The sequence below is a fragment of the Xiphophorus hellerii genome, chromosome 12 (genome assembly GCF_003331165.1).
Source record: "Xiphophorus hellerii strain 12219 chromosome 12, Xiphophorus_hellerii-4.1, whole genome shotgun sequence".
Taxonomy (NCBI): Eukaryota; Metazoa; Chordata; class Actinopteri; order Cyprinodontiformes; family Poeciliidae; genus Xiphophorus; species Xiphophorus hellerii.
Genome location: NC_045683.1, coordinates 302,656 through 325,491, shown reverse-complemented (window position 1 = coordinate 325,491; position 22,836 = coordinate 302,656). Strand labels below are relative to the sequence as shown.

The 22,836-nt window shown below is 48.3% G+C and overlaps 3 protein-coding genes and 2 long non-coding RNA genes across 10 annotated transcripts; 3 read left to right on the top strand and 2 right to left on the bottom strand.

The window, feature by feature from the left end:
• Positions 1–98: 98 nt before the first annotated feature.
• On the bottom strand, positions 99–498 carry LOC116729341 (uncharacterized). The gene is made up of 2 exons (XR_004341136.1): positions 260–498; positions 99–195 (listed from the first exon to the last, which is right to left on the bottom strand). It is a non-coding gene; the product is annotated as an uncharacterized LOC116729341 (long non-coding RNA).
• An 877-nt stretch (positions 499–1,375) lies between these two features.
• brd3b (bromodomain containing 3b) lies at positions 1,376–14,621 on the top strand. 6 transcript variants are annotated; one of them, XM_032577795.1, is made up of 12 exons: positions 1,376–1,513; positions 4,516–4,773; positions 4,852–4,963; positions 5,031–5,168; positions 5,255–5,399; positions 8,866–9,017; positions 9,767–10,162; positions 11,139–11,267; positions 11,339–11,545; positions 11,658–11,884; positions 11,965–12,263; positions 12,984–14,621. In XM_032577795.1, exons 2-12 carry the CDS (start codon positions 4,682–4,684, stop codon positions 13,100–13,102), a joined length of 2,016 nt encoding a protein of 671 aa, XP_032433686.1. In that variant the 5' UTR covers positions 1,376–1,513; positions 4,516–4,681; the 3' UTR covers positions 13,103–14,621. The 6 variants fall into 6 exon arrangements, with proteins under 6 accessions (XP_032433686.1, XP_032433682.1, XP_032433688.1 ...); XM_032577791.1 differs by having other exon boundaries at positions 9,764–10,162; XM_032577797.1 differs by having other exon boundaries at positions 1,377–1,513; positions 11,339–11,521.
• A 916-nt stretch (positions 14,622–15,537) lies between these two features.
• Positions 15,538–19,696, top strand: LOC116729342 (uncharacterized). Its single transcript, XR_004341137.1, has 3 exons — positions 15,538–15,553; positions 16,068–16,075; positions 18,135–19,696. It is a non-coding gene; the product is annotated as an uncharacterized LOC116729342 (long non-coding RNA).
• brd3os (BRD3 opposite strand) lies at positions 16,317–17,980 on the bottom strand. The gene is made up of 2 exons (XM_032577802.1): positions 17,015–17,980; positions 16,317–16,934 (listed from the first exon to the last, which is right to left on the bottom strand). Exon 2 carries the CDS (start codon positions 16,858–16,860, stop codon positions 16,567–16,569), a length of 294 nt encoding a protein of 97 aa, XP_032433693.1. The 5' UTR covers positions 16,861–16,934; positions 17,015–17,980; the 3' UTR covers positions 16,317–16,566.
• A 303-nt stretch (positions 19,697–19,999) lies between the features above and the next one.
• Positions 20,000–22,155, top strand: LOC116729133 (inactive phospholipid phosphatase 7). Its single transcript, XM_032577486.1, has 4 exons — positions 20,000–20,682; positions 21,069–21,391; positions 21,469–21,650; positions 21,721–22,155. The coding sequence occupies exons 1-4, from the start codon at positions 20,516–20,518 to the stop codon at positions 21,925–21,927; spliced, it is 879 nt and encodes a 292-aa protein (XP_032433377.1). The 5' UTR covers positions 20,000–20,515; the 3' UTR covers positions 21,928–22,155.
• Positions 22,156–22,836: the final 681 nt, after the last annotated feature.

The window sequence follows — 22,836 nt, the reverse complement described above, 5'->3', positions numbered from 1 at the left end:
CTCCCTGTTCACCCGTCTGTCTCCACCCGTCTGTCTCCACCTGTCTGTCTCCACCCGTCTGTCTCCACCTGGGTTCTTCCTGTTTGGTCACATATTTATTCACTTGTTCCACTTTTCAACCTTGACTCTGTCTGTCTACCTCTGATCTTTTATTTGTCCTTCAAACCATCTCCCTCTACCTCACTTCCTGCCCACCTGTCTCTCCCTCTACCTCACTTCCTGCCCACCTGTCTCTCCCTCTACCTCACTTCCTGCCCACCTGCCTACCTCTGCTCCTGTCTGTCCACCTGTCCGTCTGCTTGGCTCTGCTGCATGTCGACAGCCTTCTGCAGTCCAGCACACAGGCCCATAGCAACAGGACTGATGAAGATGATGATGACTATACTCTCTGATGATGATAATAAAGCTTGTTGATGCTCAGGTTTCTTTGAGTCGACCTGAGAAACTCGTGTGTGACTCGTTATTCAGCCGTGTCCCTCTGGGTTCTGGAGTAACGATGGTTGGTGGAGAGCGGGAAACCTCTTCATCAGAACCCGGTCAGAACCTTCATCCACCAGGAACCTTCAAAGAGTCGGTGTGGATGGTGATGCTGTGGACAGGAAGGATCTTCAGCAACAGTCAGCGTTGCAACAAACCTGAAGAAGCTTCTGACTGTAGACTGTTCGTATCCGTCATGCTAACAGCTCAACTTCCAAGCAGCTGAAATGATTTTCCACAGCAACATGTCCGGGATGAAACCATCAGCTGTTAGCTAGCTCTGCTAATTCACCTCCTTGGGTTTTGCTGCTCCTCTTTAAATTCTCTTCAGCTCCTATGAGATTTGGGGTCAAAGTTCAGGTATTATTTGAGATTTGAGATTGTCATGGTTGCACATCATAATTGACAGTAAATAAGTGAAAAGCACTAAACATAATTATTAAATGAATCCTAAATATATAATAATAAATAACAGTTTATTACTACAACTGTTTGAGTTGTAATAATTAGACAAAATATGTGAATAACTGTTTTATTTAGGAAATGCATCTATTTCTTCTCATGAATTCTAGTTTATTCATTAAAGAGCTATTATTTTATTTGATGTGTTCAAAACAAACTAGGATCGATTAAATGAATCTGATCTCTGCAGTGGAGAATCCCAGGCTATCCGATGCTGCATGCTGGGAAATGTAGTTTGGTTCACAGCGCCTCTAAAACCAGAAACATTAGCCAGCCAATCACGGCAGCCCAGCTATACTAGTAGCTAATCACAGCACTTCAGGCAAATTACTGACCAATCAAAAGCATAGCAACAAATCATACGTAATTAAAACTTCACAGCCAATCACAGTGTCTCCTCCATGCCCCTGGCCAATTAATTCACAACAACACGCATGATGCAGTTTTGCACAGCGCATGCGCACAGTGTGGACAGCTGATAACTCATCTATTATGCTACTTGGCTGTTAAATAAAAATCCAGCAGAGGAGCTTCTGGATCCGCCGCTGGACCACCGGAGCGCCGAAAATACAAAGTAAACACGGCTGTGAGGGTTCTGGTGCCGGGGTTAAAGGGCGGAAGGTGCGGATGGTACGGGCCGTGGTGTCGAAGGCTGCTGGCCGCTCGGCGCCTTCAGACAAAGCTCAGCTAACAGCTAATAAGCTAGCATGCTAAGAGACTAGCGGCACGGAGCGGGAACATCCGCAAAGATTCGAGTTCTGACCCAAAAGGCCCGGTGACAAAGACTCTCTTAACCCATAAAAAGTCCACGTGGTTGTTAACATACACAGTCCTAGTCCGTCCACCGCCCCATGGGTCTGCCTACAGCTCTCCGGTAAGGAGCAGCGCTCGGTCTGCTAGCAGCAAGCCATTAGCTGAGGCTTGCCCGCCATCTTTTCTGGCTCGGTAGGAGGATGTTTCGGTCCAAAGAACGAGCAGAACCGAGACCCTGAGACACCCATTGCAACATCATAGGCTGCAGTTAGCAGAACACCTGCACGGCTGAGGGAAGAGGAGCGGGTGGAGCCGCTGTTTGCTTGGATGTCTGCGGTGTAGAGGGCGCTAGCTGTTAGCTACCATTAGCGGGATAACGGCAGAAGCGTGCAGGCAGCTGGACTCCCGGGAACAGCCTGGGTCGGTACTGGAGGTCTGGTATGCTGGTTTGGATCGGTACCTGGAGATACAGTTGGACTCTCGGCCGGTACCTGAAGGTCCGGTTGGACTCTCTGTCGGTACCTGGAGATCTGGTATACTGGTTTGTGTCGGTACCTGGCAGGCGGGTTTCAGTTTTTTTTGCATTAAGATGTCCTGATTGAGCTTCTAGTTTGGGCTGAGCTCGGTTCTGGTTCTGAATGATTCTGTTTGTAAGTGGAAGCTGTGGGAGTGAATAAATGGTTCTGATAAGTGAGTGGTTCTGATAAACTAGATGTGTCTTTAGTTTCCAGGTCTGACAGAGTGTGGAGCGGTTTGGGTTTGGATCAGAACTTCCACATTAGAACATGATCCTGAACCATGGTTCTGAGTGGAGGAAAGGATGGGGTGTTATGGGACAAATGGGCCGTTGGTTCTGGTTCTGAACATCAGAGGGGTTCCTTTGCTCAGTCAAACCAAGCCACGCATAAACAGGGTTTGGTTCTACCAGAACCTCCTGTGGACGGACAGAGCTGTTCATCTGGATTTAAGATTGACCCGTAAGCAGATGGTCCGGTCGGATCCGGTTGTCCTGAATTATTCACCTTTCTAGTAAACATGGTGACGCTCCCAGAGTTCCAGCAGCAGATTGTGGGTGTTTGGCTCCTTATGAGGTTCTGAGAAACCTGAGACAAGTCCCCCCTGATTGGCCGCTGAACCCGGCGTCTCCCCTGATTGGCCGCTGAACCCGGCGTCTCCCCTGATTGGCCGCTGAACTCGGCGTCTCCCCTGATTGGCCGCTGAACCCGGCGTCTCCCCTGATTGGCCGCTGAACCCGGCGTCTCCCCTGATTGGCCGCTGAACCCGGCGTCTCCCCTGATTGGCCGCTGAACCCGGCGTCTCCCCTGATTGGCCGGACCAGAGCAAGGTGCATTGTCGTGGTTTCAAAATGTGTTTAAAGCGGAGTCTAGCTTAAGCTGCAGTCAATTACGACACACGCCCGTATAAAACTCATTAACCTACTAAACCACTAAGTCAGGATGTCACACAGCTGTTAATAGCAAAGTGTGTAACGATCTACGTCATGATTCTATGTTTCTGATGAAATAAGATCGTATGGTGATGACGGCGTATACTTGTCTGACAGATACAGCCGTCAGTTCATGCTAAGCGCGTGACGATCTGACGGCACACCGGTTCTCCAGTGTTGGACCGGGCCGATCTTTCCGGCCAGCTGTGACCTCTGGATGGTTCTGTTGTGTCTGTGGGTTTCAGTACCAGATTTGGGTCGATCAGATCAGAACCGGGTTCCCATGTTTTTATATCTATGTGTTGCCGTGGCAACCAGAAGCGGTTCTGATCTGAACACATCTATTCTGAAAACACCCAGTGTTTGAATCTGAAGCTTTATTTTAAATGAGCAGAACAGTAAAAGCCCGGTTCTGAACGAGTCGGGTTCTGACCTCAGCAGGTGCAATCAGAACCAACCTGAGCAGCTCAATTAGAAATGCTGCTGGTTCTGGTTCTGACCCAGTCCTCGCAGATTCCTGTATTCCAGCAGCAGTGGGTGTGTTTGGTCCGATCCGGTCAGGTTCTGAGGTCCGGTCCGGCCTGCTGCTCATTCTGTGATGCGTTCACTGACCAGGTTGTCTGTGTAAAAATGAGCTTTGACAGAAACGCTCTCTGGCTCCGGATGATCCAGACGGATTATAATAACTGATTAAATCTACAGTTCCGATATCTGAATTGATAAATTGTGCGTAAGGCCCCTGGGGCTGCCCAAACAGCTGCCTGCATTAAATACTCAGAAGATACCTGAGTGTAGGAAGAGCACTGCATTATGGGAGAACTTACTGCAGACATCTGCAAACTGCTGCGTAACCCTGAGAGGTTCTGACAGATGAATTATTCCAGGTATCAGTGATGTCACTGACTGATACCTGCAGGAAAAAGCATCTAGATTAAAAATATCCCAGATGTGGTCATTCATTTGCAGAAATCTTAAAAAGATTCCAGAGTCAAACTTACACTTTCAGAAATCTAACTTCTGCTGAGTCATGATTTACTTTCAAGATATCTGCAAGTTAATTTGTACCAATTTGGTCTGATAAGAACAGTTATGACCAGTCAGAACAGAAAGTAAAATGTCCTAATTTTACTTTGACTAGTCATAATTTAATCATTTATCTGAAGTTCATTGTAGACATGCTGAAGCTTCCGTACATCTTGATAGAAATGTCCTAATTTTTACTAGAAACTCTTCAGTCATCAACATGTCATAAAGTAATGTCATTTGTGAAGCTGATTTTATGATCAAATGGTTTGCCATACAGAGACTTTCTGTGATCTGGAGGTGTTGCTGATGTCACCAGGAGGCGGGGCTAACTGTGTGTGTGTGTGTTGCAGGTCGTGTGATGGGACTCAGTGTCTCTGGGGCGTCCTCTGAGCTGAAGCTCCTCAACTGAACACACATCTGAGCGCCTCGCACACACACACACACACCTGTGAGCCGCGTTTTCTCACCTCCAGGCCAGACGCTGCTGTCCCAAGGTGCATTGCTGCATCGTCCACCATGTCGGACGCCCCCGAGGCTGCGCCTGCCAGCCCCCCCCCCATCACCAACCCACCTCCACCTGAGGTGTCCAACCCCAACAAGCCTGGCAGGTAGGAGGGGGTTGATCTCTGTCTGTCTCTCTCTCTGTCTCGTGTCTCTCATCCCCCTCTCTCTCATCCATCCATCAGGAAGACCAACCAGCTCCAGTACATGCAGAACGTTGTGGTAAAGACTCTGTGGAAGCATCAGTTCGCCTGGCCTTTCTACCAGCCAGTGGACGCCATCAAGCTGTGTCTCTGGGTAGGTCATCGCCGTGACGACGGCCCTGCGACCCCTGCACGCCGCCGCTGACCCTCTCTGTCTGCAGGACTACCACAAGGTGATCAAGAACCCCATGGACATGGGAACCATCAAGAAGCGTCTGGAGAACAACTACTACTGGAGTGCCAGCGAGGCCATGCAGGACTTCAACACCATGTTCACCAACTGCTACATCTACAATAAGGTAGGGAGTGGCGCCCCCTGCTGGCCGGATGGAGGGAGAGGCGCCCCCTACTGGCCGGACGCTGACCCCTTGGCTTGTCTCTGCAGCCCACAGACGACATCGTCCTGATGGCTCAGGCCCTGGAGAAGATCTTCCTGCAGAAAGTGGCTCAGATGCCCCAGGAGGAGGTCGCCCTGCTTCCGCCGGCGCCCAAAGTGAAGAACAAGAGCAAGCAGCCGCCGGCCACCACAGGTCAGACAGGGGGACGTGGTGATGCTGCTGGACCGAAACATCCAGCTCTGCTGTGGCTAACGCTGCTAACGCTGCCAGGGTTTCCCCCAGTGTATTATAAGCCTGGCGGCCTGCCATGCTTTACTAGCCCCCCTGCCAGGCTAAGATTGCTTGTATTTTATTATTATTATATTTTTAAGAAAATAATAATAATAATAAAAAAATTAAGCATTTTTTATTATTAATTTGTAACCCACCAGAGCTAACCCAGTGCGTTAGCTCTGGTTGTGTTAGCTCTAGTTGTGTTAGCTCTGGTTGTGTTAGCTCTGGTTGTGTTAGCTCTGGTTGTGTTAGCTCTGGTTGTGTTAGCTCTGGTTGTGTTAGCTCTGGTTGTGTTAGCTCTGGTTGTGTTAGCTCTGGTTGCGTTAGCTCTGGTTGTGTTAGCTCTATGTGAACCGCAGGAATAACTTGTAGTGGCTTTCAGCGAAGCGTTGATGGAGCGCTGAGAATGATTTATATTTGTGAACAACGAATTATGTGGGTCGTTTCCATCTCAACAGCTGCCCAGCGTGTGGCGCTGTCTGCCCTGTACAGTTCATGTCTGTGTCCCGGTTGGTTGGCGCGTTAGCGGTTAACTAACCAGCGCTAACCTCATCATGCAGGTTCAGCCAGTGAGGAGCTTCACGTTTGCCTCGTAGTCACGCATCACGCTGTTTGTATATATTTTTTTTAGTAATATTTTTCCGGTTACGATGCATCAAACCATATCAGATGTTTTGTCCATTTAGTCAGACAGAGTTAATGAGTCCAGAGATCTGAGAAACTCGTCCATAAACTGGAGCAACCAAAACAGTTTCTGTGACTCTTATTAAAACTCAACAGACAGAAATGTTAGAGCTACTAAAGCCACATTAGCATTAAATTAAATCTCAGTGCAGCAGATTGAACTCATCCTGCAGGGCCGGTCCCAGGCTGCATGAGGCCTGGGGCAGAATCTGACCTAGGGGCCCCTTTAGCTGCTAAAAACATTAGCGCCGCTAACAGCTTCTGTGTTGGATTTAATCTGGGAGAGAGAGAGTAGATTAACTGGCCAACCTGAAAACAATCAGTTATAATTACAGTTTATTAATTTGTATTTATGAACAAACAGCTCAAAGTCAAAGATTAAACTCACAGCATCAGATTGTTGCTATGGTAGCAACACAGGTTACATTTATGTATCTGTGGTTTGTGTTAATAAGATCATTTATGGCCCCTGGGGGCCTCATGGAGCCGCTGACTTAATTTGGATTAAACAGAAGTGAAAATAATTGATATTCATCTTAATTAAATTTTTTTATTTGTTGTTTTTAAGACTAGTTGTGGGTTTAAATATCATTTCATTGGCCATGTGTTAAAGTAACATTTAATAACCCAGTAATATTTTTACATTTCCTGTCACTTTAATATCTTTTATTATAAAATCACGGCGGATGCCTTGGCGCCGACTGCCGGCTGAGCAGGTTTACTGGGGGAAACTCTGACTGCTAGCACAGCTAACGCTGCTAGCACTGCACATTTAGCTTACTGAGGTGTCAGGTGTGTGACAGATACATTTCAAACCTAATTCTTGCTGAGCTGTAGTTCACCTGGCTCCTTGCAGTAGAAAACTATCAGAATGGTTTTATTAATAATGAATGATGGAAGCAGAGGGAAAAGATTACAATGCTGATGCTAGGCCTGTCACGATAAACGATAAATCAATTAGTTTTAATTTATCGTACAATTATCAACCTCATTTTAATTATCGGCTTTATCGTCTCTTCCGGCCTTTTTCTCTTTCTGTTGATGACACAGAATGAAAAAAGGCTCAACTCCGGTGCTCTCCACTGACCTCTGACCTCATTTCCTCAGTGTAAAGTCCAGCGCAGACTACACGATCTTAGAGCTGTCGGCTGATTGTCGGCCCATTTTCAAAACCTGACAGACCCAAACATTAGCCGACAGAAATCCTAGCTATAACGGTTCCATCGGGTTCGTTCCTGCCTGTGGTGTCCAACAATGGGCACAAAATAATGGCTACAAGTTCAGTTAACTAATTTTAAAACCAGGCATTAATCAATGCTTTACTACAATCTACCTGCAATGCATGTGGCTAGTGTCAGCGTAAAGTCCTGACTGAATGAAAATCATTAGAACCTATTTACGTCACGTTAACGAAGAACAGCTGAAAAGTTACCGGGTTTATCAACTACGGTAGCAATTTGGCTCCAACTCCTCCTCTTGTCATTTCTATATTCTTTGCATGTTGAATAAACATTAATGTTGTTTCCACATATCATCTCCAATGTCCGCTGGACTTCGGGTTGCGCCGTGTCAGCTGTTTGGGATTCCCCTCCGTAATTTCCCCTCAGAAAACGAGGAGGGGAATCCATGCTTTTTGATTGGCTGCCCGTCACATTCAACAGGTGGAGTTAAAGCTCCCAGTCGGGGAAAAACCCTGATTTAGATCGGAGCTGCAATGACGATCTACCGTAACACACCACACAATCTTAGAAAGACCAACGTTTTAAGATTGTTGTAAGGGGAAAAATAGGAGCAAAAAATCATGTAGTGTGAACTATTGCATCAGGTAGTCGATGTGCCCATCTTCTCTATTTAAATCTAATTATTACTGAAGGGCAACATAATATACAGACTTCATAATCTGCACTCTTTTGGTTGAATGCAGTATTTATTTCCACTTTGGCTTTATGTTGTTTAGTTTTTTCTTTTCAAGTGCGTTTTTTGTTAATGGAGACTGAGAATCCATTTTATTTCTGATTGTTTTGTTTATTTTGTATATGTCGTGGAAAAAATACTATTTCCAATCACTGTTCAGGTGAAATCACTCAGTCAGGTTTATTCATATATTGATCAGAATACAGAGACAATCAGTAATGAAGCAGGTCTGGATGAAAAGCTGCCAGGCAGAGAAACACATGAGTTTTATACAAAGGGATAAAAGATCCTAAGCCTGGAAACAGACTGGTTCCCATGCAGCTGGGAAAACAACGTCCAACCTTGTACATGTAACCAAAATAGTTTAACTTGGTGGGAAAATACAGGAACTTAAAATAAACAATACAGCAATACAACTAGCAGGTGGAACCTTATTGTAATTTTTCCACTACAGTTTATCAGCTCCAGTGTTAAATATTCTTTTGAAAATAAAGTGTATCTATCTTTGGCAGCAAATCACCTGCATTATTACATCATTTCCATTAAATCAGTGTAAAAAGGTCTTCAGACAATATTATCGTTTATCGCAATAATTTTTGAGACAATTAATCGTTCAGCAAAATTTATCATCGTGACAGGCCTATCTGAGGGATTATTAATGTTTTTTAGGAAAGATCTAAAGTCTGTATTTTTCCATTTTTACAAATGTATATTTTATTTGTACGTTTCTGTTGTGGTAATTGTCTTACAATTGTAATTGTTCTCTCTCTCTGTCTCTCGCCCTCAGTGAGTCAGCAGGCCGAGTCCTCCGCCTCCCCGCCTCCCTCGTACCCGTCCCCCTCCCCCACCCAGACTCCTGTCATCTCGACCACGCCCACACCTGTACCCGCCACGCAGCCCCCGGCGGCCATGATGCCCTCTGCACAACCAGTCGTCAAGGTAACGGCTTCACCTGAAACGACTTCCTGTCAGTTCAGTTTGCACAATTAAAATTCAGATGAGAAATTAAATAACAGAAAAGCTTCCACCCAAAAACACAACCCTTTAACAAGTTAAAACATAACTTTACACATCCAAGTATTAATGATTACACGTTTAATAAAAATACAAATTTTAAAAATGTTGATATGAATAGAATCTGACAACCAGCTGACTGAGGTTTTGAAGATCCAAAGTCAAATCTGTATCTGAGTAAATCAGTAATCAAACGTTCTGCAGTGACATGATGTTTTTTAAAGGTTTTATTGGCTCTAGTTTCCTTTATTTGATAGTTAATTGACAGGAAAGTGGGTAATAAGAGAAGGGGAAGACATGCGGCAAAGGTCATCAGGCCAGGAATCGAACCTGCGACAGCTGCGTCAAGAACTAAGGCCTCCATATGTGGGTTGTGTTTAACCCCTGCAAACTCTTTATTATGTCAAAACATTTATGCATTTCTATACTAATCCAACAGTAACTCCAGGAAATGGAGATTCTTGTATTAAAACACTATTTATTCCTAAAATGTTCAGACTTGGAGTCAAACATGAAGAAGTCAAAGTTTAGGTTTTAAAAGTGAAAGAGAAGCAAACATGGCGGCTGAAACGACGGTGGAAACATCCGATGAATCATTTATGCGAGTCAGAATCAACAGCGCTCCAAGCGTTGGCGCTCATGTGTGTGTGTGTGTGTGTGTGTGTGTCCAGCAGAAGAAGGGCGTGAAGAGGAAAGCGGACACCACAACCCCGACCACATCGGCCATCTCCGCCGGCCGCGCCGACTCCCCGTCCGCCCAGGACGCCAAGCCGGCCAAGCTGGCCTCCTCCCGCCGAGAGGCCGCCGCCCGGCCCGCCAAGACCCGCCGCGAGACGGTGGAGGAGGCGGCGGGGGGCGAGGCGGCGCTGGGCGGGGCGGGGGCCGGTGCCAGGAAGGGCGGCAAGCTGGGGGAGCAGATGAAGCACTGCGACGCCATCTTGAAGGAGATGCTGTCCAAGAAGCACGCCGCCTACGCCTGGCCCTTCTACAAGCCGGTGGACGCCGAGGCGCTGGAGCTGCACGACTATCATGACATCATCAAGCACCCCATGGACCTCAGCACCGTCCGGGTAAGGCCCGGTTCAGCCTGGTCCAGCTGGGTCAGAACCGCACAGTCAGGCAAGAGACATCTCTGTCCTCACTGTCCTGGTTCTGGTTCTGGTTCTGGGACCAGGACCAGAGTGTTGGGAGTTTATCGTGTGTTCAGGATCAACCACAGAGTGATTTTTACTCTGGAGTCACTTCCTGTCTCTGTTGTGGATAAACGACTGAAACCTTTCTGATGCTTTATTTATTAAAACCAGAAATGATTTTATTTTGAAGGTTTTCCTGTTTCCTGCTGTTTGTTTCCCAGTAACTTGATTATCTGGTCGTTTTCTCAGACTTCCTGTCTTTTAGCCTTTAGCTTCCTCAGAAACACGGCGACCACCGGGCTCAGCCAGAACCAGAACCGGAGACCCGATTCTGGTTCTGGATCACATGGTCCATCTGGGTTCACTTGTTCTCGCCTCCTATCTGGAGAAGGCTTTTATTATGAAGGTCTGCCATCCTGTTGTAGTTTGAGCTGCTGGTTGCAGCAGGAGCAGCAGCTAGCTAGCTAACGCTTGACTAGCCGCGGTGCCGCTAGCCGCTCGGCGAGGAGCTCCATGTTGGTTCAGATCACATAGTTTAATACTTTTGTCTTGGCAGAAAATCAAAACAATCTTTTCAGATTTCTGCAGCAGTCTTAAATGTGTAGTTTGTAAATTGTTTGTAGTTGTAATAACTGATGTGATGAATACAACAGGAGACATGTTGAATTTTTTTTTAGTCAAAAAGTCTAAAAGTTTGATTCAGGCGAGACAGATTGTAATCTTTTGATAAACTCGTATTTAGGAATGTGGTTACAGATAAACCCTGTTTTTATGATAAGATGGCCTGCCATACCTTCAGTTCTTCTGGTGTTTCTGTAGATCTATATTAATGGCACAAAAACCAGCAGCCAATCAGCTGCCGGCTGGGGGCGGAGCTTGTAGCGCTGACGGTGATGCGTTTGTGTATCTGCAGAAAAAAATGGACAAAGGAGAATACAGCGACCCACAGAGCTTTGCCACGGACGTCAGGTTAATGTTCTCCAACTGCTACAAGTACAACCCCCCCGACCACGAGGTGGTGGCCATGGCCCGCAAGCTGCAGGTAGGTCAGCGCGCCGGCGCCCTGCCTGGCCGCCCGCCGCCGCCCTGACCCCGCCCTGTCTCTCTGCGCAGGACGTGTTCGAGATGCGCTTTGCTAAGATCCCAGACGAGGGCCTGGAGGTGTCGGTCCCGTCCACCACGCCGGTGGTCAGTAAAAGCACCGCCTCCTCCGACAGCAGCAACAACTCCTCCTCCGACGAATCGTCGGACTCCGAGGAGGAGCGAGCCACCCGACTGGCCGAGCTACAGGAGCAGGTTGGTGCTGCCGACCAATCACAGGTCAAGAACATTCTGGTTTCCTTCTCCTTTTGTCTGAATCACATTTGCGTAGCCGTACGTTGCTGTGGGCGTGTCTGCGAGCGGCGGGTTGATTGTCAGTGTGTCCCTTCAGCTGAAGGCCGTGCACGAGCAGCTGGCCGTGCTGTCGCAGGCGCCTGTCAGCAAGCCAAAGAAGAAGAAAGAGAAGAAGGACAAAGAGAAGAAGAAGGACAAGGACAAAGGGAACAAAGCCAAGATAGAAGAAGAGAAGAAACCCAAGGCTGCCGCTCAGCAACCCAAGCCAGCCAATCAGAAGAAAGCACCAGCCAGGAAAGCCAACAGCACGGTACCGCCCACCAGGTACGAGCCGCCTGACCTTTCACCCGCCTGCAGCCATGATGCAGCTTCCTGGGCCCACCGCGTCCGTTCTCTGTTTCCAGGCAACCGAAGAAAGCCAACAAGACGTCAGGCGGCGGATCGGCCAACGGCGACGACGGCGAGGAGTCGTCCCTGCCGATGTCGTACGACGAGAAGCGGCAGCTGAGCCTGGACATCAACCGGCTGCCGGGGGAGAAGCTGGGCCGGGTCGTCCACATCATCCAGTCCAGGGAGCCGTCGCTGAGGGACTCGAACCCCGACGAGATCGAGATCGACTTCGAGACGCTCAAACCCTCCACGCTGCGCGAGCTGGAGCGCTACGTCAAGTCCTGCCTGCAGAAGAAGCAGAGGAAGCTGCTGCGTGAGTACTGCGCTTGTCGCCATAGCAACGGGCTGTTTACACAAAGAAACTAGTTAGTGAGTGAAACCTGCTGAGGAAAATTACGTCAACTGTAGATTTTTTAAAATGAGGCTGAGCCACGCGATTCGAGAAAAAAAAAGATGGAAGCAGAGACTTAATACTCCACCAGGGGGCGCCAGCTCCACTCGCTCCACCAAGTCCTGTAGCGGTCTGGGGACCAACTGGCCGTTGCTCACCACCTCCTACTAAAGCCTTCCCAGGGCATCATGGGAAACACTTTGGTTTCTCAAAGCCCCGCCCTCACTGGACAACAGGAGCGTAAGGCGGCGGCCAGCAGCGTGGTCATCAAGCGGTTTCCTTCTCCCTGATCGGTGAGCGATGCATCGGCCCGGCAGGCCAGGTTCAGACCGCAGTGAGCGCTCAGGCTCTGTCCACGTCAGTCAGCTCCAGCCAAGGGAGTTCTTATTGCTCTGACCTCTAAGGTCGCCGGGTCAAGGCCCGGCAGTGACCTTTCATAAACGCTCGGGATGACCCGCTGGGCTGAAACCTGTTCTGTTGTTAAAATAAAAAGTCCTGATGAGTCTCCAGGGAAACGCCCTTTGCCCTCTGGACGCCCCAAACACACCCTGCCCTGCAAATCAACCGGTCGCTGTAGGGGGAGGTCAAAGGTCACATGATCAGGACGCCATCTTTAACTCCCCCCCTCTCTCTCTCTTCCAGAAAAGGCAGCTGGGGGCGGAGCCTCTGGGGGCGGGGCCAGCCGCCTGAGTGGCAGCTCCTCTTCCTCGTCTGACGACAGCTCCTCGACGGGCTCCTCCTCTTCCTCCGACACAGACTGAGAACACGGTTCAGTTCACACAGACAGGACTGCTCTCACACACACACACACACACACACACACACACACACACGGAGACTGTATGTAAATAGGCCGACATGTTTTTTAGCTCCTAGTGTTCCTGTTTTCGTTGGAGAAACACGGACAGGCCGAGGAAGAGGAGGACGAAGAGTGGAGGACACCTGGGCATCATCTTCCTCCTCCTCTTCCTCCAGGGTGGCCGGCAGTGACCCCTGACCTCAGAACACATTCCAGAGTCATCCGTCAAGCATCATGGGAGATATGGATGGGAAGGGGGTGGGGCTACCAGAGGAAGAAGAGCAGCGATCTGATTGGCTGGGCAGCGGCCGGGCCAGCAGAACCCCATGGTTCTGAAGGACTGTTGGTGCAGCAGCGGTTCTGGGCGCGGCCAGCAGGCGGCGCCGCAGGAGAAGCTCGTCTCTCTCCAACCCTTCTGGTCCTCGGGCTCCACGGTTCTCCTGAACAGAACCAGATCCAGTTGGTTCTCTGCCGGGCCTCTCACCAGAACCCTGTGGGTCCGGGCGCCGCCGTCGCCACGGTAACCCAACGAGGCAGATTCCTAACACTACATTTCCTTTTTTCTTCTGTTTGGGTTTTCCGGTCGTGTTCTGACCCGTTTGTGTCTTCTAAAGTTCTCAGTATATGATGTTTTTGCCGCTGTCCGGTCCGAACTCTGAACCCTCTCCGTCCGGGTCCAGAACCGCAGGAGGCCCGGTCCCTGCCCCAGAGACTAAAGGTTCTGATCCGACCCGAGGAGCTTCTCAATGTTTTTTAAGGATCAGACGGGAGGCGGTACCACCAGTTCCACCAGAATCGGGCCTCAGCGGTCGGTTCTGGTTCTGGCGTCGGTGGCTCATGAACCGGACTCTGGGTCGGCGCCAGGTCACAGGAAGGAGAACGGCGCCTTCTGCTGCACATGTGACGGAACTGATCATGTAGAGTAACAGCCAATCAGGAAGGAGATGGGCGGGAGTTTCTGTGGGCCCTGAGTCTCTGATTGGCTGAGCCCTGCAGCGCCCTCTGCAGCCCGTCTGTGTACAGTTCAGTTGGATTTTTATTGTTTTTATTTTTTAAAATATTGAACCAAAGTTCGCAGCCTTCCTTGGCAGTGTGGTCGTCATGGAGACGGATCAGCAGCGGCGCCCCCAGCGGACAGCCCGTTGCCACAGTAACCCTTCCCCCCCCCTTTGTTTTTAGTTGATGGTGGAGCTTTGATGCTGATAGTTAATTTTTGTATTTTATAAGAAAAAGGAAGAAAAAAGTGATTTTATGTATCTGCATGCACTCCGGCCGTACGTTACTTCTGTATGTTTGAGCACTGTATAGTAGCTGTAAGTAGCTGTGTGATAGACGGAGACCAGAACCGGGTCGGAGGAGAACCCAGCGCAGAGGAGGAACCGACTAAAACCATCAAGTGGATTAATAATTGATGTAATTACTCAAACAGGATCCTTATTTTCTGACTTCATTTGTTTTCATAAATAAACACATAAACTGACCAACAGACTCGACTCTCATTGGCTGGCAGAGCAGCAGCTGGCCCCGCCCCCTTTCCTACAGAGAGCGAAGAGGGCCAAATTACAACAAATGACTCGTTAGTCATCAACACTGCAGATTCAGAAATACTTTAATGCCTCCAGTCTCTGTCCTGCAGTTTTAAATGAGCCACAGCTACAAAACACTGGAATCAAACGGCTTCATTACCTCCTGCGGTGGATCACCAGAACCTTAAGGTTCTCCAGAACCTTAATGACCTCATTATTCTGTTCAGGTGAAGCAGCAGAGGCTCCTGGACTGGAGTTTGACACCTGCTTTAATAAAAATTCATGATTTATGGACCTTACCAAGCTCCGCCCACAACCGATCTAGAAAATCCCACGTGGCCTCAAGTCTCACAAACAAAGCCTGGCGGCGCGTTGTTTCTCTGTAAACATGGCGTCTTCCACTCGGACTGATTCTCTGCAGTGAATTTCTGACTCCATTAGTGCATCATTTCTACCGGAGTTTAACAATATATCAGCTGCTACAATACAGAGGAACCAACAAGTTCATGTCATCCTTGTTGGATGAGATCAAGGTGTTTGAGCCTTGTGACGCCTCCAACATTGTTCATGTCACAGCAAAATGCTTTTGCTCCATGAGGAAAATGGCAGATCCACCCACCCTCTACATCAATATAGCTGTGGACAAGATCACTGATGTCTGTTGGTCTTGCCAGGCTGGGTAAGTCGGGCATTCATCGTTTTGAAATCAGTGGGTGATTCCTGTGGTTTGTTGGCAAATGTTTGAGTGTGCCTAGACCTGATACACTGTACTTGGTGCTAACGTGGCTAACAGGAGTAACAGTTTAGTCCAAAGCCTTTTCTGCTAAAATAAAATCTTTAGTGTATGTCAGATACAGACACATTGTATATTGATCTGTTTAGCTAACGTCAGACTGTGTAGCAGACAGGCTTCAAGGTGTACAAGTTGTATCAGTTCTGCCTTTAGCTGTACTTGGCTAAAGCTAAGTGTGTTTGTGAGACGGCCACGTAGAATGGGCATCAGCCAATGAAAAGCGGCCCTGTCATAAGGTCCATTACATGAAAACTCAAACTCGACCATCAGACCCAGTGGGCGTGGCTAGAACAGATCCTGGTGACTGATTGGCTGCTTCAATCAGGAAGTGAAGGTCTCAGTCTGCTAGCCCCGCCCACAGACAGGTGAAGTTTAATTTATAAAGTCATTAATAGTTAATAAAATCATAACATTTGAAGTGTGATATAAAAATATTTCTGGTTCATTAATGACGCTTAGGTCGTTACTATGGTGATTTGTCCCTCTTCGCCCGCCGTAGTTTCCTTCAGACTTCACCTTCTGTAAACTGACCAGACTGATCCTGGGCCAACCCAACCGAACCGGAACAGGGCCGAACCGGAAGCGCGCCCTGCTGGACGTGTTTGAAGTGATGGAGGTCCAAATACTTCTTGGTTCTGATAATCGGAACAAACAGATTGAGTCCAGTTGGACCAAATAATTCAGAGAACCAGAACCGGTTCTCAACTGGTTCCCCGTGAGAATCGAGAATCAGAACCTGGGGCCGCAATGCATTCTGGTCTCAGCAGACAGACGAGCCCTGATTGGACCTCCGTCATCCAGAACCAGCAGCACCGTGATGCTGCCCCCTGCTGGCTTCAGAGAGAAACGACAACAGCTGCTGAAACAGGATTTATTAGACAGAAGGTCAGAGGTCACGGTAGGTTCTGGTCCGGTCCAAACCCAGTCAGTCTTCACCAGCTGATCCACATAGGCCCAGTCTGAACCCACAGAACCCTCTGTAACCCGGATCAGAACCTGTAAACCGGGTCAGGGAGCTGAAGTTCGGGTATATCACCTGTCCGGTTCTGTCAGACTAACCCCGGTCTGGTTCTGATGGTTTGGGCCGAAGCGGGCTCTGGGTCTGCTCTACATGATGCTGCAAATCCTGGACTGGCCCTCGGAACCCTGCTGGGCCGTGCGGTTCCGGACCAGTACCGCCTGGTTTCCGTAGCTGCTGTACCAGGCGGACTGGCTCCGGGTCAAGTAGGAGGCGGGCGGTCCGGTTCGGAGCTCCAGCTGCTGCTGCTGCCAGATCAGCAGCGACGTGTCCCGGTACCGGAGCCGGCCAAACGGTTCCGACAGGGCCTTTGTCGCCAGAGCGGGCCGTGTCGAGGTACCGGTCGGACCCGGTTCCTCTACAGCGGGCTCACGGTCCGACATGCTGACTCCTGGGCCGCCATGAAGGACACGGACTGTTCTGGAGCCCAGTGGCTCGGTTCCGACCCATCAGCGACCTGAAGGAGGAGCAGACAAAACTTTATATAGGTTCTGGTCCAGACAGGAACTGGAACCGAACCTGAGAACTCTGACTGACCTGCAGCTCCTCCCAGAGACCCAAAGTCCAACAGAACCCTGATGGTTCTGCCGTAGGTCCCTCCAGGCTGCCGTACCGTTAAAACGCTGAGCTTCGGGTTTTGGCGGCTAATCTTCCACCGTGCATACGTCACATGTGACGTACCGTAGCGCTGACGTAACTAATCCGATCAAGCAAACGAACTATGACGTTTTAATGACGTTTTTCCTCCTTTGAAACGGCTTTTAGCTCCGTTAGCAGCAAACGGTTAGCCCCGAGCCGCCACACAGCGTCGGCTGCCCATAGCAACCGTCCGTCTGCATTATGTTCCGGGTAGCAACGGAGGACAGGAACAAAGGTTCCGCCGGAGGAGTAGCCGAGGTTTGAGCTCTCTGTGACGTCATCAAGAGAGAGTACAATTTTAATTAAAAATAAAAAAAATCTGAATTGTTCATTTAGATTAATTTAGTGAATCTAATTTAATGAATCATTAATTCAGATTCTTCAGTTATTGTAGCTGCTGCTGCTGTCTCCTGCAGCAGTCTGTGCTACAGTGACTCTGAAGACGCCTCTGACTGAAGACGCTCTGCCAGAACTTCATTGATTGTATGAAGAGTTCTTCTTTGCATTCTTTGAACCAGAACTGAACTAGAACCAGCCTTCTTTATCAGGCTGTTGAGCCTCTTTAGCTCCTGGTTCTGATAGTTCTGGTGGTTCTGGTGGTTCTGACAGCAGATCCAATCCCTGAAGGATTTTCTCTTCCTTCCTCTCTGTGGTCCAGATGAACATCCAGGTTTTTATCTTCCTCCTCCACTTCTTCTCCCATGATGGAAGTACGGTTTGACCTTTGACCCTGTTCCTCCTGAAACCATCAATCATCTCCTTTTGTTCACATTTCAGATGATTTGACTGTTCCCTCCATAACACAAAGCGATCCACCGGCTCTCTGTACTCAGCCTCTAATTACATGAATAATTAGAGTTTCATAAAGTAATTAATTAATAATTGTTATTTTTATAAATATAAAGTGTTAGCCAGTTTGTTCTAGTTTATTTCAGATTTAGTGACAGAGAGTAAAGAGAGAGTATGGCAGGCAGTTTTAACATAAAATGTTGACATCCTCTAGGTTCAACAAGTTTAGCTAACAGGTGGAGCTAACAGGTTTAGCTAACAGGTGGAGCTAACAGGTTTAGCTAACAGGTTTAGCTAACAGGTGGAGCTAACAGGTGGAGCTAACAGGTTTAGCTAACAGGTTTAGCTAACAGGTGGAGCTAACAGGTTTAGCTAACAGGTGGAGCTAACAGGTGGAGCTAACAGGTTTAGCTAACAGGTGGAGCTAACAGGTTTAGCTAACAGGATTAGCTAACAGGTGGAGCTAACAGGTTTAGCTAACAGGTTTAGCTAACAGGTTTAGCTAACAGGTAGAGCTAACAGGTTTAGCTAACAGGTGGAGCTAACAGGTTTAGCTAACAGGTTTAGCTAACAGGTGGAGCTAACAGGTTTAGCTAACAGGTTTAGCTAACAGGTGGAGCTAACAGGTGGAGCTAACAGGTGGAGCTAACAGGTTTAGCTAACAGGTTTAGCTAACAGGTGGAGCTAACAGGTTTAGCTAACAAGTTTAGCTAACAGGTGGAGCTAACAGGTTTAGCTAACAGGTGGAGCTAACAGGTTTAGCTAACAGGTTTAGCTAACAGGTGGAGCTAACAGGTTTAGCTAACAGGTGGAGCTAACAGGTTTAGCTAACAGGTTTAGCTAACAGGTGGAGCTAACAGGTTTAGCTAACAGGTTTAGCTAACAGGTGGAGCTAACAGGTTTAGCTAACAGGTTTAGCTAACAGGTGGAGCTAACAGGTTTAGCTAACAGGTGGAGGCCTCATTCACAGGTTCTGGTTGGGACTGAATGGTGAAAACTTCAACGTAACAAACCTGATGAACGACTCGATCTGCTTCAGTAGGAAAATCTTTCGGTTCCTGTTATTATTAACTGAGTTTCTGTCTGATTGTTGTGTGAAGCAGGAGATCCGGTCAGTTTCTCTGGCCTCGGCGTTACAGTGAAGTCACTGAGTTGGTTCTTCGTCTCTCATGACGATCCGTGTCTCTGCTGTCTGCTCTGTAAGTAGATTATCAAACTCTGAATGAATGAATGAATGAATGAGTACAAACTGGACCTGAGTTCGGCTCCAGGCTCTTTCTCAGTGAGCAGAGACTTGGAATAAATACTGATTAGAAAATATTCTCTCTCTGGTTCTTTGGGCTTGAAACAGTTCTATGGCAAGCCGTTTTAACATAAATTCGGTTTCGTCTGACTATCCGTAATTACATCCTAGATATCTAAAAATGCATTTTGACTAGACAAAATTACATTTTGACTATCTGGAATGGTAATTTAAGATATCTGTATTTACAATATGACTAGGAAGAATAATAATTTAAGACATTTTCAATTACATTTTGACGAGTCAAAATTCCTTTCAAGATATCTCAAATTACGACGCTGGATCCGTCATTTGACGGGAAACATCCGTATTTACAATTTAAGATATCTTAAATGGAAAAGCTGAATAATTCAAGATATCTCTAATTCATTTAGAGAGGAATTTTGACTAATCAAACTTACAATTCAAGATATTTTTTATTTAGTTTTGTCTACACTTTATTTGCTTTTAAGATATCTATAATTTAGTTTTCACTAGTCAAAACTACATTTCTCCTATCCAAAAATACATTTAAGATATCTTGAATTATGTTGTCATTCGATATCTTTAATTAGAATTATGACTAGTCAAAACTCAAATCGAGATATCTTGAATTAAATGATGACTAATCATAATTTAATTGTACATATCTGAAATGTGTATTTCAGATAGTAATTCATTGTAGATATCTGGATTTGAAGTCTCCTTACAAGTCAATGGTAAATCTGACGTCATTTCGACTAGTCAGAATGTAATTAGCGATATCTGAAATCGCTAAAACGTCTAATCATAAAACAATTTGAGATATCTGGAATGTAAAACCGAATTTATGTTAAAACGGCTTGCCATAGATTCCTCACCACCAGCACATTGGCAAAAACTGTTTTCATTGGTTGTTTTGGAAATGTGGTGCATTTGAGGAAATCGGAAAATAGGTGTCATGTTGCATTCAAGCACTATTTGGTCACAAAACGTTTTCTGAATGAGCAGCAAATGAGAAAAATGAGAAAATTATTGATCATAAATCTGGTTTAATGTGCAAGTAAATAAAAAACAAAACCAATGTAGAAATGCTACTTTTATAAAGTCTGAAGTCCGCTGATGAGCGGGAAACGACTTTAGAGGGTCTGAGCTCTGGTTTCACACACACACACACACAAACACACACACACACACACACACACACACACACACACACACACACACACACACACACAGAGCAGCTGACAGCAGTAGAAAGAGGCCAGCAAGTGTATTTATAGCAGAGCTTCTCTGAGTCGGACCGGTTCTGTCCCGGTTCTGTCCCGGTCCTCCATTGCAGCGTCACCATGCCCGGCAGCCAGACCCGGAGCCGGCCCAGGGACTGGAATAACATCCTGAACCGTCCCGAGTTCATGTCCCTGAACCAGCCGGTCCGCAGAGAAACCTCCGGGGAGGGGCGGGCCAGGAGAACCGCCACGAGACGGCCGAGTCAGCAGGATGACGCCACGGCGAGGTAAGAGGCTCCGCCCACCGCTACTAGAAGTTAAGAGGCTCCGCCCACCGCGACAAGGAGGTAAGAGGCTCCGCCCACCGCTTCTAGCAGGTAAGAGGCTCCGCCCACCGCGACAAGGAGGTAAGAAGCTCCGCCCACCACTACTAGAAGATAAGAGGCTCCGCCCACCGCTACAAGGAGGTAAGAGTCTAGAAGAAGCCAGGCTGACCCCTGACCCCCACCAGCAGTGAGTTGGGTGTGAACCCCGCTCTGCTGTCGCTCAATGTTCTGGTTCTGGTGTTGGAGGTTCTGTAGAGTCATCGTCATGGAGATGTAGGAATGTTGTTACCATGACGATGTGACAAAGTTCTCAACAGTCCTTTACGTCTGTCCCTCTGTGCCCCCAGGGGGTCCAGGGACTCCTCCGATGGGGCCCCATCAGGAGACGGGGTTCCGAAGGACGGGTCCCGCTGGCCCGAGCAGGACTGCATGCAGCTGAACCCGTCCTTCCGCGGCATCGCCATCAACTCGCTGCTCGCCATCGACATCAACCTGTCCAGGCGTCTGGGTGTGTGCGTGGGGGCCCGCGGCCCCGGGGCCCCGCTGCGCTCCATGGTGGCCCTGCTGGCCTTCTCTGGACACGCGCTGCCCTGGCTCTGCGGGACGCTGCTCTGCCTGTGGCGCAGCGACTCGCTGGCGGGACAGGAAGTCCTGGTCAACCTGCTGCTGGGTGAGCCTGATGACCTTTGACCCATCTGTCTCTGGTGACCTTTGAACCGTCTGTCTCTGATGACCTTTGACCCCCAGCCCTGCTCCTGGACCTGATGACCGTCGCGGGCGTCCAGAAGCTGGTGAGGCGCCGCGGCCCGTGGGACGCCCCCCCAGGATTCCTGGACCGCGTCGCCCTGGACTCGTACTCGTTCCCCGCCGCCCACGCCAGCCGGGCCGTCGTGGTTTCCCGCTTCCTGCTGAACCACCTGGTGCTGGCGGTGAGTGGACGCCGCCGGTCGCCGCCCGCATCTCGGCGGAGCTGACCCCACGCCGACCTTTGCCCCCCAGGTACCCCTCCGGATCCTGCTGTACCTGTGGGCCTTCCTGGTGGGCGTGTCCCGGGTCCTGCTGGGGAAGCATCACCTGTCGGACGTCGGCTGCGGCTTCGCGCTCGGGTTCCTGCTCTTCAGCCTGGTGGAGTCCGTCTGGCTGGACTCGGCCGCCTGCCAGGCGCTGCTGGCCGTCGGCTCTCTGCACTGGGCGCCACTGGTGTAGAGGGCGCCAGACTGGAACCGGAGCCTGACCGGACCGGAACCAGAATCAGGAGATCACCTGGTTAGACAACTGTTTAACCTGCTGCTGGTGCGTTGACAACAACGATGTAATGATGACAAAACCTTCATCCAGACATTTTGTGTTTTAAAACCGTCCGTCTGCATCCAGCTGTTCTCGGGTCGGCGGCATTTTTCCAGAAATGGAATAAAGTCCATTCCTCCATCTAAATGCTCTGAGTAAAGCTGCTTTCTGCTTGTTCCCACTGACAACTGACAACATTTTCTTCTGATTATTTTCCACCAAATCTCTACGACCATTTAATAGCAATCAATCAATCAATCAATCAATCAATCAAATTTTATCTGTATAGCACATTTCAGCAGCATTTCAAAGTGCTTTACATCATTACAAACACAGAATCACAAAGCAACATAGAATCAATCATTAAGTCAAGTTCCATCAATAAATTTGTAATTGATTACATTTCAAATACAATTCTAAACAGGTGGGTTTTTAGTTGAGATTTAAAAGAAGTCAGTGTTTCAGCTGTTTTACAGTTTTCTGGAAGTTTGTTCCAAATTTGTGGTGCATAGATGCTGAAAGCTGCTTCTCCTCGTTTGGTTCTGGTTCTGGGGATGCAGAGCAGAACCAGAACCAGAACCTGAGAGGTCTGGAAGGTTGATACAACAACAGCAGATCTTTAATGTATTGTGGTGCTAAGCCGTTCAGTGATTTATAAACTAACAACAGTATTTTAAAGTCTATTCTTTGAGCTACAGGGAGCCAGTGGAGGGACTTTAAAACTGGTGTTATGTGCTCTATCTTCCTGGTTTTAGTCAGAACGCCAGCAGCAGCATTCTGGATCAGCTGCAGCTGTTTGATTGATTTGTTGGACAGACCTGTGAAGAC